The 15,754-nt window shown below is 30.9% G+C and overlaps 3 protein-coding genes across 3 annotated transcripts; 1 reads left to right on the top strand and 2 right to left on the bottom strand.

Moving 5' to 3' along the window:
* Positions 1-3,119: 3,119 nt before the first annotated feature.
* On the bottom strand, positions 3,120-11,009 carry TAO3 (Tao3p; the record flags this gene model as incomplete). Its single annotated transcript, XM_046077483.1, has 1 exon — positions 3,120-11,009. The coding sequence occupies one exon, from the start codon at positions 11,007-11,009 to the stop codon at positions 3,120-3,122; it is 7,890 nt and encodes a 2,629-aa protein (XP_045935251.1).
* A 957-nt stretch (positions 11,010-11,966) lies between these two features.
* MET18 (Met18p) lies at positions 11,967-15,032 on the top strand (the record flags this gene model as incomplete). The annotated part of the gene is made up of 1 exon (XM_046077482.1): positions 11,967-15,032. One exon carries the CDS (start codon positions 11,967-11,969, stop codon positions 15,030-15,032), a length of 3,066 nt encoding a protein of 1,021 aa, XP_045935250.1.
* Positions 15,033-15,124: 92 nt separating this feature from the next.
* RRT14 (Rrt14p) lies at positions 15,125-15,745 on the bottom strand (the record flags this gene model as incomplete). Its single annotated transcript, XM_046077481.1, has 1 exon — positions 15,125-15,745. One exon carries the CDS (start codon positions 15,743-15,745, stop codon positions 15,125-15,127), a length of 621 nt encoding a protein of 206 aa, XP_045935249.1.
* Between the last annotated feature and the right edge of the window lie 9 nt (positions 15,746-15,754).

The following is a 15,754-nucleotide window of genomic DNA, read 5'->3' as shown; positions in this document are numbered from 1 at the left end:
TTATAATTATCTATGCTTTTGATACTCAACTCCTAAAATATATGCTAGGTGATTTTTTCTTTTTCCTTAGAATCAGTTTTTTCGATAGCAAATTATGTAATTAGCTTTCAAAGCGGAAAAAAAAAAAAAAAAAAATTATGCAGCGTTTGTAAGTTTAAAATCTCGTTTAAATAATAATATAACGATCACTTTTCTAAAATTAAAACAGATATTGTAGTAGCAATTAAATTAGAATAATGTATTTATATTTCCCAAAATTTTCCAAAGGTTGACTTTTCTTTTTCAATCACAAACAATTGGAGGTATAAATCACTGAGTAGATGCTGGAAATTGTACAAAATGAAATAAGCTAGAAAGAAAAACAGAAGGGGGGGGGGGGGGGGGGGGGGAGAAAATGAGGTATTAAAATAAAACAAAAGGAGGGAAAAAAAAAAAAAAAAAAAAAAAAATTTAAACTGTTAATGCTTAAAATATGGAATATATAATAAAATGATAAATGTATCTGGAAGAACTCTGTGTATAAAGTTCAAGTAATCAAATGGTATTATAAAATGAACATAAAAAGTACCTTTATACACCTCTGATAATATGCTAGTAATAAATAACTGAAATATGTTTTCTAATATATTTACTTTGGACTAATTTAACCCTTTTATTTTTTTTTTTTTTTTTTTTTTTAATTCGTTTATTTTATTAGTTGAAAATTTAAAAATAAAAGCACTTTTCTAATACTCAATCCAATAAAAACGCCAAGAAAATCGATTGTGAAAACTTGTATATAAAAACTATAGGAGATAAATTTAACATAAAAAGGGAATGTGTAACATCTATAGGGAAAGCTTAAAGATGAAAAAAGATCAAAACCAGCAGCTCCAACCCTTTGTAGAGGGCAAGAGAAAAAACGAAAAAAGAAAAAAAAGTTAATTATTATAAAGGTTCATCGAAATAAAGAAAGAAAGAAAGAGAAAAAAATCTAAATATATATATATATATATATATATATATACAGTAGATTTTCAATTAGATGCGAATCGAAGTTGTATTGTGTTGTTTATTTTATTCGTTATGGTACTTTCGAATTTTAAGGAATAATAGAGCGTAGATTCAAAGAATTGAGTGGTTTTTTTTTTTTTATTTATATTTATATCAAAGCTATTTGAATCAAAAAAAAAAAAAAAAAAAAAAAAAAAAAAAAAAATCGTGTAAACACAATGTATCAAAATCGTTTATATAGGTTTATAAGATCAAAGTGCTATTTATCTTCACATTCTCTTCCATTTTTGGTTTTAATAGTAAGGTTTGAAAAAAAAAAAAAAAAAAAAGTAGTTCATTTATTTACCAACAAGTACTATACATTAAGTAAATCATCTTATAAAAGTTAACAGAGTTAATACGAAGTGAAAATAAAAATCAGCTTCCATTTTTTATTTATACTAAATAATCAAGGACTTAAGTCCGTTTTAGATTAAGTGAAAAATATGTTGAGTTCTTTTTGAAATAAAATTTTATTTTTATTACTAATAAGTGATGACCGTTCTATATATATATATATATATATATATTTTCTTTTTCATTGTTTTCAGTTTCTAGATTATTGGATCATTAACATTATAATGGAAAGCTACAAAAGGAAATCGGGACCATGTGCTTAAGAAATGTTAGATAATCAATAAATGTTTTTAAATTTAAATTCAATGATAAAAGTATAAATAAATAAAAATACCGCAATTTTGTACCTCCTAAAATTAAAATTATTTAAACAATTTCCAGTAATAATTTTGAGTAATGTCGTGATGACATAAACAATTTAATGTTAGGAGTTAAGCTGATGTTTTTTAATCCTTTTTAGCCAATTTCGCGTTTGATTAATTTATTCATAAACGCGCAGTGAACATTACCAAAAATGTGGGTTTTAATATTTTATTCATGCAAGATAAAGTAAACGTTCTACGTTGATTTGGGCTGAGAAGGTAAAGATTTGCATATTAAAATTAATTTCAAAAAGCTTGAACTTAATTAATACTACCCATCTTTAATTTTCTATACTTTTCTGTTTTTCTTTATTAATGTCAGTGGTTAAACTGGAAGCTTTTTACAGACGTCAATTCGGACTTAAGGGATAAACTTTTAAAATTCACTGAGACAAGTTGACTCCACAATTTTGTACATTTAAAAAAAAATTTAATTGAAAAATGTTTTCTTTGAGCTTAAAAATTGTTAAAATTAAAGACAGAAAAAAAAAAAAAAAGAAAAAAAAAAAAGAAAAAGTAAATGGCGTATCTGTGTTCCTTTTTTCTTTTTGTACTTTACTGAATGCACATTACAACTAGAAAATAAAAGAAAGCTAATTCAAGATACATTTATCGGCCAAGGGATTCCAATCTATTCTTACATGTACCTTTATACGTTATAAACAAATAAAAGTCGTTATTCTACCTATTAATTAAATTAGATCCTGTCTTTCCTTTGCTTAACGGTTTTTGACCTCTTTTTATTGTTCTGTATACTTTTCGTCAAAACCCCCTAAAATTCTAAAATTCACCATGGCTTTCCGGACTTGTTATTCATTTATAAAATTAGTTATTTATTCTAGTTTTTTAGATGGTTAAAAGTCGTGACAAATTTTATAAGGCAAAGGAAATAAAAAATAATATAAACTATAAGCAAGCAAGCTAAATCTAGGATTTTTGATCTTAACGTTGTGAAACATGTTTTATAATGGTGAAAAGGAAAGATAATCATGCTAGAAATTTTAAAGTTATTCATTGCTTCATTAAGTTGTAGATCTTCAAAACCTGTACCCAGCTTGGCTTAGTATTGGCATTGCAATTTTTTAGTCATCTTTTCAGTAGCTGGACAAAGACTTACTTCTTGCTAGCATTTAATTAAGTCCATTATTTCTTTTTATTATTGCAAAAATTAATTCGACTAGTACCTAAAAGTAAATAATCATTATATTTTAAAGATTATAGTGGTGTTACCTTAAATAGTTTTCGTGAAAGGTACTATACCGATAGATCTAAGTCTCAATTCAATATATATATATATATATATATATAATGTTAACGTATATTACCGAAAAAGAATATAAAAAAAAAAAAAAAAAAAGAAAAATAAATCTATAAACCTTTAAAGTCGTTTGATGGTTTTGACCAAAATTCACTGGAATCTTTGGTAAAAAATGCATCCAAATTATCCAATTCAGCCCACATATGACTTAAAGAAGCATCTGGATCCTCGTTCCCTACGATAGATTCATTGTCATAGTACTCAACTTCAATTTCTCTTTCTTCTTCAGATCTACCCCTTTTGCTGATTCCTCCTTTTCTACTTTTTCTTTTTTTCTTGTCTCTGTTCGCTCTGTTACTGTTGCCGGGCTTGAGTATCTTTTCTTCTCTCATAGTAAGCCCAACAGTATTATCGAGAATTTTATTAGTATTATTATTTATTGTATAGCGATTATCACTGATATTGTTTTCACTAGCAGCGTTAATGTCAGTATTACTGAGTTTATGTCTAATATATGAAATATGATTGTCACCATAATCAGAATCTATTTCGTCTTCTTCAATTGATGTTGTCACCACTGCTGCTGCTTCTTCTTCATCAAATAATATCATGTTATTGTACATTCTATAATATTCTTCCTCCTCCTCCTCCTCTTCTTCTTTTTCTTCTTCTTCTTCTTGTTGTTGTTGTTGTTGTTCTTTTTCTTCTTCTGCTTTTCTAGTTATTTCCCTGTATTGCATATTCCTCCCTTGTTCATCTTTAATTTTCAAGGTGTCCGTTGCAACTTCTTGTTGGTGTTGTTTTTGTGGCTGTTGCAGTAACTTATCTGTGTCGGCAGTGATCTGCAAGCGTTGTTCGCCAGAAGCTATCACATTCTCGGTGCTTGGTATATGTTGTTGTGGCCTCTTCTGTTCATTCGTATTCCTGTAATCGTCGGTATACGTGTCTTGAAAAACATATGGTACGTTAGTACCAGCAACTTCATTCGCCATTACTACATTAGCATTATCTATTAGTGTAGTTGTATTAGGAACCACAACACTTGCACTATTATTGTTATTAGTAATATTATCAGTAGGAGTAGTGGTATAATTATTGTGGTCCAAAATAGTTACCGTATTGTTCGAAGGAACACCACCATTGGTATTACCACCAATATTGGAAGAAGTTTTGATATGGCATGTTGAATAAACTGCATGGACGTTATGTCTCGTTGAAGCGGCAGCAATAGCAGGCTTGGGAATAGACCATCCACCCTCATCATCCGGTACGTAGAATAGTGTTTCAATTTTTGCATAATTTTTCTTGATCTCTTTATTGCCCATACTTATCCTCAAAATATCTTTATCGATTTTACTTCCCTGGATAGAGTGTACACAATTTAACACCTCCAAAGCTTGAAAATCATAATCAGTTAATAACAAACTCAACAATGGAGATATCAAGTCCGCTCCAACACCGGAAAATTCCGGTCTTGTTAAATCAACTAATGGGAAAATATATTTTAAAAATTCCAAAACTTGGAGCCTTATCCAATCGGTACTGTTAAATAATAAGCCTAAAAAAAATACCAATGAGGTCCCAGAATGATCTGGAAAATAATTCCTAGAAATAAAACTAACAATTTGACTTATAAAATCTTTCTTAGATCTAAATTTATTATTGGCCAAAGAATCAATCAACCTAGATAAAGAGGGCTGGTTACACATAGCGCATAATTCAATCAAGTTTTCTGCACCTTGTTGGATTTCTATCAAATACTCCTTTTTATCAAAAGTGTACATAAATCTTGGTATATTTGCTAATAAAGCATACAACAACCTAGTATTTGAGTTAGCCACGATCTGAGTGTCTTTTAATAAATTTAATCTATCCAAAAATCTCATTGATAATTCGTATGAATTACAAGATCTTAAACCAATCATGATGATTTCTTGTAACCCATTGAATTTTCCTTCCCAATCAGATGGGAAAGTAGCAATCAAACACTGAACTGTGTCAATAGAATCCAAATCGATTTTAGATACAAACTTTATCAAACTGGACAATACTTCAATAAACTCCTGTTCATGAATGGTTTGTAAACATGCACACAAAGCCCAAAATAACTGAGGGAAATCAATTAGTTTTTCCGGTGATAACTCTGCTGTTAAAGCATTAAACGTCATTAAAATTTGCATGGAAAACCCTTGTATGTCTGGGTTCTCATCTGCTATAGTATTTGATAATCTATGTAGCATTTCCTCCAGCATATTCAAATCCAAAAAAGTTAACAAAGATCTGAATATTTGAAAAGATCTGCATGCAATGTGACGGACTGAACAAGTTGTGGCCCACTTGCATGCAATGCGCTGCCACTCCTCTTGCAACTCACTTTTCCCAGAGATAATCAATAAGATATTTTTAATAACCAAGTCCATTGTCTTCGGAGATCTAGCACCTTTTTTATCCTTCACCAATTGATTGTAAGCCCACAATTCCGAGTTATCTTTAATGATTTTGACTGTCTGCTCGCTCTTTTCGTGCGATGGATTTAAAGCATAGATCAAATCACATAGTATCTTCGCAGCAGACTCTTGGATAATCGGTATATAGTGATCCAAAAATACCAGGCATATATGTAACAACAATGGTATTTTCGCACTAACTGCTTCATTGGATAAAGACAACAAATTTACCAAAAATATAGTGGATATTTGTGCCCTTGAAAAGTGCACATCTTTACCCGTGTAGTTAATCAATCTAAACACGTCAGTAATATTATCATACTTTGTATTTTCCGGTATTCTAAAAACACTCCTGGTGTTCGGAATGGTGAATTTTGGTTCTAAACTATTTAATAATTTATCAACAACACCCAGTCCACCAGGAACATTCGATAAATATAGGATAATATCCTTACAAACCTTGACGTATTCTGGATTACGTGAGAGAATAGATGTCTTTATGATGTAGTCCGAGGCAACATGTAAATTTTGAAATGAATTGCCCTTTCCTAATGAAATCCAAAGTTGTTCTACCTCCATTGGGAAAATATCATTGCACATTACAGTTATACCTACGGTGTTATTTAATACCATAAATGTGTCGAGTTCATCCGAATTTTTTAACACAAATTTATGAACCCATGGCAACAACAAAATTAATAAATCGTGTTTCAAATCAAAAGTTAACAATTCTAAAACTAAACATAACTTGGAATATAATTTCAATCTTTGTTCTTGTGTTGGAAGTTCCGCGAAAATGTTTGATATCTCTTTTGCAGTAGCTTTATATACTGTCTTTGAATCATTAGCAATTCTTTCTTTAAACACCTTTGTATAAGAAGAGTTGTGCAATTCTGATTCAATAGTAGACAATAAATCAATAGCATATGTACGAATATCTCTATTTTCACTTATGATACCATACAATCCTAAAGTAACAGCATCGTCCTCATTAATAGTCATTTTAAGTTCACCCTTCAACAATGACTCACAAATAGTTTTATAATACAGTTCAGTGACATCTAGGCTAACACTATGAAAAAAACACTGTTTCAATACTCTATTGTACAAATCCTTGTTTTCCACATTATTTTGTAACAAATTCCGCAAGGCCGAGCAACCATACTGTCTGAGATTAGGCTCATCTGAAGAAAACAATGAATTGATCCAAATTAATAGATCATTGATGTCAAAGGAAATTACAATGGGCTCAGAGTCCCCAATGGGGTTAAATTCGTAAGTAACTGGACCTTGTAACAAAGTAACCATGCATTCCAAAGAGGATGTTTCCAACTTTGTCCTGTAAAATTCTAGTGAGGTTGCCACTGATGTGATATCACGAGTACCATGATAGTGTTTCAACATTTGAGAATACATCTCTTTGCAAAGTTTAGAATATTGACCATAGCCACACCATTCCATTAAATAATTAAAACATGATGTTCTTGCTTCAAATGGGAATAATTCTTGCATGATATCTGGATGGCCAACGATAGCTTTATAATAGTTGCATAATAATCCAGAAAAATAGACACGTAAAGGTTGAAAAGTCGGAGAAATCTGCACACGTGGATCTTCTAAAAACTTTTTCGCATTTTGTAGGAAATTTGCCAAACTTCGTAAAATCCACTCATCTTCATTAATACTAGGTTCCTTCAAAAAGGATGAAGAAGTATTTAAAATATGAAAGATTTCCATTCTAACTTGATTAGTCTGACTTTCAAAGTTCCAATTGCATAGCGATTTTTCAACACTTTCCAAAAATGCTTTGAAAATATTTATGTTGATGCAACTTAATCCAGAAATAATAGCATCTTTAACCAAAGGGTTCTTAGTGTTCAACAATGGCAACAACATTTTGAAAATGGATCGTGCAGATTTGATCTTTTGATGATGAACAGTAAATATTTGCTGACTTTTTTTCCTCCCATGGGTTTTCATTACAGGAAGGTGCATTTTTTGTTCATTTGTTGAAGTTAATAGGGAACATGCAACTATTAAAAACAATTTCCATTCAGATACAATGTTTTCTGGTAGAACATTAGGATTCGTAGCAACGTGGGTGTTGTTTGATATAGACAAAATAATTTCATGTAACTGAACTAATCGAATACAAACTATGGACCGACACAGGGCCATTGTGATAGGGCAACTTTTAAAAATTATATTTAAAAGCTTAGGGAATCCTCGCATCCATAAAGCAGCATCAACGCCGTAGTCACTTTCTGCCAATCTTACCAAGACACCCTTTTTGTGTTTGTTACTTAGCTTTGCTAATCGGCTTTTTTCAGCAGTACTCAGCTTGGATAATACATCAGCTGGTACCAATTTAGAAAAATCACAAGTGTTTAATATATCAATTAATCTTGAGCCACTTTCGGCAAAAAATTTACTTGACGAAGTTCTGCTGTGTGATTTTTCCATTTTTGTAGTCTTTTCGCACATGGCACTGTCAAACTTGGCGACAGATCGTAGGATTTTTAAAGCCAATCTCCTGATACCAGCATCATGCGAGCATAGGAAGAATAAGCCATTCCCTTCAACCTCTTCTATAACAGTACATGTGTTCTTATATTCTAATTCCTGAGTAACAATTTTATCCTGATTGTTCTCATCTTGGAATGGCAAATGAATTCCATCAAGGCCAATTTCTTTTTTTTCAGCTTCTTCGTTTGATCTTTGAAACTGTTCTAACCAGCATTCTAACAATTCTGTGTACAAAATTAGCAAATCTTGGTATTCAGTTGATGATAAATAGGATGTATTATAACTCGATTGTGTTTTTTCGTCAAAATCAAAGGAATATTTGGCAAACCAGGTGATTAGTGTATAGGGGTTCTTTTTTGAGGCAAGTGCACGCAACGCTATTTCTGAAGTCTTATGGATCACTTGTTCCTTATGAACAGCATTCCTTGATAGAATCTCAATCGTACTTTTAAATGGAATGTTATTACAAGCAGCCAAACAACATGGAATTACTTCAATAATGATAGCGAATAATGCAACATTTAGATCCGATTTATTCCCTAAACTATCATAAGATGCAGTGCCGTTGGAACTTCCAATATTATTTCCAATAATATTATTATTTGTATTATTGTTGTTGGTGTTATTGTTAAAGGAAAACCCAAATGATGAAATATGTTGAAAAGGTGTGGAGGGAGTTCTTTGGTGTTCGTTTTCAGGAGACCAAATCTCTGATCCAATGGTGGAATCTAACAACAAAAATAACTTATTAATAAGCGAACACATTTCTTCATGATCTTGACTATTAGGATCAGACGCCTTATTTGATATAATATTTAAATCAAGATCATAGTTCCTAGTATCAGTTGAAGGAAAAGATGGACGTTCCTTCGATAGTAATAGGCCCTTGTATGCGGATATAGTCAACATTAACTTTTCATGCTGTACATTATCCAATGAACTGCCATTAAATCCCAACTTCAATAAGGGCAATAAAATGTTTTCAATTACTAAAGTACTATGCTGGTAACTTATGGTGACTAAAATGTCTACTAGTGGCTCCAATAAAGCAGAATCGGTAGTTACCCAATTATCCTTTTTTTTCGGTTTAATAAATAATGAAAATATTCTTTTCAATGATTTTTCTGTGTTATTTAATGATTCTGTGCAGCGGAATAAATACACCCAAACTAGCCTTGAAATTCCAACGGCAAAATTAATTCTTTCTTCTAAACTTTTTGATTTCAGTTTAATTGCGTTATCTTCTATTAAAGAGAGCCAGCTAACGCTAAACAATTCCTGTGGAGAAACACATAAAACAGTTACTGTCAACTTAAACCAACTTGCCCAGGACTTGTGATCGTGTTTCAATTTGGTACATGTATTAATAATCATCTCCATTGCTTCGACCCAGTCGGGATGGTTGACTTCAGCAGTCAAATCGCCAACAAGAGGCAACAATAAATGAGTTAAAACATCTGCATAGGCTAATTTCACAGCAATATTTTGTGATTTTGAAAAAAACTTGGCAATGGATTTAATACAATCTGCTCCTTCCTCAAATCTTTCCAAGGGGTAATTCTTCAACTTCAAATATCTCATACCTAAAATTAATAATTGGAAATTAGGTTCTTCTTCTTTTGATATCAATACTGGTACTTTTTCTAGACTTGCAATAAATCTATCACTAACGCTTACAAAATTTATATCGCTCATGCAACCTAATAACTCCGCAAAACTATTCCAGTTAGAAGACCGTATAATACTAGTAGATACAGATAGTGGATCGGTGGTTTTCAATTGAGTAAATACAATTTCTTCCAATTTATGAATCAATTCCAAGTTGGACTCCGTATAAACACACTGTTTAACAATTTCAATAAGGACCCTGCATAAGATATAAATACTAATCATACTTTTCCTATCTGCTTGAAAGGCGGCTTCTTTGGCTAGTTCTATTTGTCTTTCTAATGCTTTCTGCTTGTGGTCAAATCCGTTTTTAAATGGAGAGGCACTATTTCCAGAGGAAGAAGAAATAGAACCAGTAGATGTTTTTGATTGATGACGACGAGTATAAGGATAAAAATGATGGATACCTGTGTTATTGGTCTGTGTAGCTGTTGTCGTTATTATTGGAGTTGATGGTTGGGACGACTGTTTGTACTGTTTCATTAGTAATTCAACCGCACCACCCGCCTTGGTGGCTAGCTCTGATTTTGCCTTTCTCCAGAACATCATAGCATCGATCACAGGTTTTGGGTTTGTTCTCGCTATATATCCTAAAGCTTTTATAATTTTATCAAATTCTTTATCGACCCCTTCGCCAATAATATTCACAATTTGGGGCTCCTCATGAAAAGAGTATTTCAAACATTGGTTCAACATCGATTCACTATATCTCACAAATTTGGTAAATAAAATATGCAAAGCATATTCTGAAGAAGTTTTCCACTCCGTGGCTAACTGTTTTCTTGCTACTTGAGCATGTATGTTACTTAAAGAAGCATTACTAGTGGTGGATAAAGGTTCTAGTTGAGGTTGCGGTTGCGGTTGCGGTTGCGGGTTTTCATTGTACATCATTGTTTCGGTAGTAACAATAAGACTGTTTTTCATACCGTTCATAAGCTCAACATTAGATGGTTCTGGAGGAGGTATATCTATTCTCAAAATATGGTTTCGTTCTTTTTGATCAACAAAACCCTGTGGTACAGGGTAAAGCTGTGCGTTATTTGTATTACTATTGCTATCATTGCTTATATTTACGGTTTGTTGTTGAGCATTTTGTATTTTGTTGTTGTAAATTTGTTCTGTATTTAAAAGGGTTGGGGTCATGTTTGTATGCAAATTTTGTTCTTGATCTGGAGGGGAACTGTAGTTTGCATTTGCCGTTATTGTATTTATATTAGTTTGTTGTTGCTGTTTTGGTTCATTATTATCAGTAGCAGCGACAAAGTTGGGCGGAGGTGAAGACAATTCAGATGAATCATGAGTGTTTTCTAGCGTAGAAGACGCGGGTTTAGTGGAAGGAAAGGTGTATTGTGTGTTCATTCTAGGACAAATTTTGTATTTTACTCTGATTTTCTATATTTAAAAATATTTAATTCCCACCTTGTCTCAAAATATAGATGTATATAATATATATATTATATATATATATGATACCTAGCTTTTTAATTTGTCTTTTTTCTTTTTTTTTTTTCTAAGTATTTTGCGTACTTGGAAATAATTATATGGTATTCAAGCCTGTGACATATATGTATATGTATATATCTGAATATTTTTAATGAGTAGTTAAAAAATAATTGTGGATAAGATTTAAAAGTTGAATATTCTATAATTTTTTTTTTTTGACAAAAAAAATTGGACAGATGCTGAGGAGGGGGAGGGAAAAAAAGAAGAAGGAAAAAAAAAAAAAAAAAAGTTGTTAGGAGGAGGCACTGTAAGTATAATTGTATATATAATATTTTTAGCTTAAAAATACGAGAAAGTTTGCCCAAATAATTTATTTAAAGAAAATAATAAACAAATAATAATAATAAAAATAATAAAAATAATAAAAATAAAATGGCCTGGGAACTAAAATAGTAAATTTTTACTTTTCATACGAAAACAACTTTGTTATTGTTTAATTGAGGTTTTCAATGTTTATAATTTGATCAGGCGAAATTGTTCATGAAAAATGGAAATTTAGGAATTGAAAAGTATACAAACAAACTATTTTCAGTAAGTGTCTTTTTTTTATTTTTTTTTTTTTTTTTCCCCTAACTTTCACTACGCCACCTTACTATTCTTTTAATTATCGGGTGCATTTAACTTTTTCTTTTTCTTTTTTTAATTTTTTTTCAATTTTTTTTCATTGCTCAGTTTCAAAACTTTACTATTAATTAAACAAACAATCAAGCTGATAACTTGTATATTGTTGCTATTTCCCTCTTATAGAATTCAAGAGTTAAAATTAATCTCTATTTGTGCAAGTAATTTTATCAAGGTAAAGACCAAGAAAATATGAACACACCTCTTTCCGAGTTACAAGCCGATATTCTAACTTATAAAGCTAATTGGCGTATTAAAAATATAAAAAAATGTAAATTAGTTTGCGAAAACATCACCAAAAATCTAGAGTCTAAAAATTTCAAATTAATAGATATTATTCTAGCATTACAATCCGATTTAACAGCCTCCGATGATTTGGACCAAGGTAATTCCAAAAGAGAGTGTGCCCTTCAATTCTTGTGCGATACTTTGGAAATTATTCCCAAAGAATTATTACTGAAAAATGATGTCGATGTTATTTTTCAATACTATTCAAATAAGTTTACCACAGATTCATCAGTTTTGAAGCAAACTATGAAAGGTATCAATTCTCTAGTCAATATGAAATGGTTTTTCAAAGAAAATGTTGTATCACTATTAAAATGTTTGGATGTCGACAACTACACGCCAACAAACCATGTTGCCTCAATAAGGTATTTTGCATTTGCTATACTACAGACTTGCTTTGATAATTTTAAAGAAAAAATACTGGCTTCCAAGGAATTAGAAACAGATTTTATAGAAGCGTTTTTAAATGTTAGTAATGGTGAAAAGGATCCCAAGAACTTATTGTTATCGTTCAAATTGAATAAAGAGGTCAGTACTACTTTCCATATTTCTAATGATGGTAAAGTTACACAGGATTTGTTTGACACCTTATTTTGCTATTTCCCCATTACTTTTAAGCCACCTAAGAACGATCCATATAAAATTACCAACCAAGACTTGAAATTAGCCTTAAGAGACGCTATTTCTGCATGTAGTGCGTTTGGCAACGATGCTTTTAGCAATTTACTTGACAAAATGACCGCTTCTTCTCCATCCGTCAAAAATGACACCTTACTAACGTTACAAAAATGTATTGATAACTATGCCCCTACCACTACCGTAAAATACTGGTTACAAATTTGGAATGCCCTAAAGTTTGAAATTATTCACAATAATAATGATGAAAAAGATGATAGTGATGGATTTAATAACTATCAGGATGCCCTAGGAGTTATTCAATCTTTAAGTGGTAAATTATATGAACTAGGTGATTTCCCATTTGACAAATTTTTAAAGCAGGCTTTTGATGATTTGCAACAAAATTTTGTCCACGAGAAAGACTTGAGGCAAAGCTGTGGTATTTTATCCTCTATTGCTTCGACCAATGAAGATTGTTTTAATAAAGTTTTAAAAATTATTTTACCAGTATTTTTTGATGACAATGAATTATCCGATTTAAATTTGCACTCCCAAAAATTATTGATGTTAAACTTGTCCTTTTTTTTGACAAGTTATTGCAATGTTTTTAAAGATTGTGTTGAAGATGAAACCACAGTTAAGTCAAATGAATTATTGAATTATAAAGACCAAATATTCATACTTTTGAGTAAAGCTTTAACTGGCAGCTCGGATTCAGAAATAACTGTTAAAACTTTGGCTATAGTACAATTTACTAAATTAGTGACAATGCCCTGTTATTTACTGAAGAATGAAGTTTTCATCATTGTACAATATCTAGTCGATACATTGTTATCCGGTGGAGAGCGAGATCTTAATAAAAATTTATATCATTCATGTTTGGAAGGTTTGAAAAGCATCAGTGGGAAATATGAGGATATCGTTCACGAAGTCGCTTTAAATAGATTTTTATTTATATTGTCAGACCCACACGTGGTAAACCCAGAAAAAGTCTTAAAAATTATTATAGATTTTTCCTGTTCAAGACATAAATTGGTTAAAGAAAGTGTTATTGAATTATCAAAGATACTAAATAAACTTTCTGGAAAATGTGATTCTGAATATAGTTTTATTTTATTGAGTACCATCTACACGCTAATCAATGGTAACATGGACACGCTATTTCAAGCCCAAGAATCTTTGGTTGCAAATCCTATTGCTTCCGCATCTATTGAATATCCCGTTACTTTGAAGGATGCCATCTTTGAAAATTTGTTCGAACTTATTTTTATACCAAGTATATTGAATGAAAATGATAATTTAAATATTATTAGTGACATCTTTTATTTAATATTATTGAAATGTCCTAATCAATTGGAAGTTTATGATACTATTATTAAACATGAATTTTTGCTTAAAAGACAAGTGTTGCAAACTCCATCTCGCTTAATAATTCCATTTTTAAAGATGATAGCCTCGTTTGATCTGGTTGCTGTTGAATTACCCCCCAATTATTTAACTGATGCAATCAAGTTGGCAACTGTATCTGTTGATGATGATGAAACTATTCAATTGGGCTATTTAGAGTTATGTTGTTTACTTGTCAACAAGGGCGTCCCACTTAATAGAGATAACTATGAAGAGTTAGACCTTTCTTTATTATTTTGGTTGGCCAAAGGTTTATCATTATTTAATTCACCTACTGCTAGTTCCATAATTAGTTATCTAATGAGTAAATTATCCGAAGAAAATATTGGATATGTTGTAGCTCAGTTATTTGTTATTTTAGTTTTGGATATACCAATATTTCAAAAAGTTAAAGGTTGTTCGAATGTTAATGTCAAAGCCTTACATAAACAAAAAATTTTTTATATGACTGTGCCAAAATTGGTCACTATGTTTAAAGAAACTGATAATTTACAATTCAAATTTAATTATTTAACTGCATTATCATTTATCTTGAGATATACACCATTGCAAATAAAAACAGGATACATTGTAGAGTTATTTCCATTGTTGGTTCATGCTTTAGAAATGAAGAATGGCGATGTAAGAGTCTCATCATTACAGACTATAAAAGATACTTTGGAAACCTCACCCGACCTGTTATTAACTCATGTTCATACCTTGGTTACTGAAAGTTTAAAATTAATAGATCATAGAGATGAATATAATACAACATCAGTAAGATTACTCTCATTGTTTTTATTGAAATTATTGGCAACTTCGCTTCCATTGAATTATTTGCAACCTTTCCAAAAAAGTATAATAACTGGATTAATAATTGGATTGGACGATCCAAAAAGAAATGTACGTAAAGCCGCAGTTGATGCAAGACAAGCCTATTATGAATTGGGCCAGGTGTTTGTTTGAATAGACAACTTTCGCCTTTTTATTATTAATTATAAAGAATTTGTGTATTCATACAGTAGTAATATTTATATATATATGTATATATGTATATTTTAAAATCCATTGTCACTCGATTCATCGTCGCTTAACCCAACTGGAGCTAAACCTGGTGTTAGACCGGTATAACGCTTCCCATGAGTACCTGTATTTTGTGTGCCATCGGTACTGGTAGTAAACTGGGTTTTCTTTTTATTTTGTTTTCTTTTCCTTGATTCTACGAGTTTTATATCCGTGGCTTGTAGTATTTCTTGTTGCACATCATTCAATTCTTCTTGAATGTCTTCATCCAAATCCCATTCTTCTAAACGTTTACGATTTGCAATGATTTTCTTATTTAATACCTTTTGTTCTTTGGGAGTTAAAGTTCCTTTTTCTTTATGCTGTTTTAATATTTCCGACTTTGCTTGTTTTTCTAGCCATTTTTCGTCATTTTTTCTTTTCTTGATTTCCTTTTTTTCCTTTAATTTACGTTGTTTTTTAAGTTTTTGCGAGTCAAATTCATTTAACTCTACTCTCTTTTTCAAATTTTCACTTATTAATTGGACTGAATTTTTCTTATGTACCTTCTTTTGTTTGTTGATTTTATTGGCATTAAATCCTGGTAGAAAAGAATCTAAAACATTTGAAACTGCAATTTTAGCTTGAGCTTTAGCGGACTTAGATAAAGTGGTCATAGTATAATT

The sequence above is a fragment of the Saccharomycodes ludwigii genome, chromosome III, assembly GCF_020623625.1.
Source record: "Saccharomycodes ludwigii strain NBRC 1722 chromosome III, whole genome shotgun sequence".
Taxonomy (NCBI): domain Eukaryota; kingdom Fungi; phylum Ascomycota; class Saccharomycetes; order Saccharomycodales; family Saccharomycodaceae; genus Saccharomycodes; species Saccharomycodes ludwigii.
This window is presented reverse-complemented; position numbering and strand designations above follow the sequence as displayed.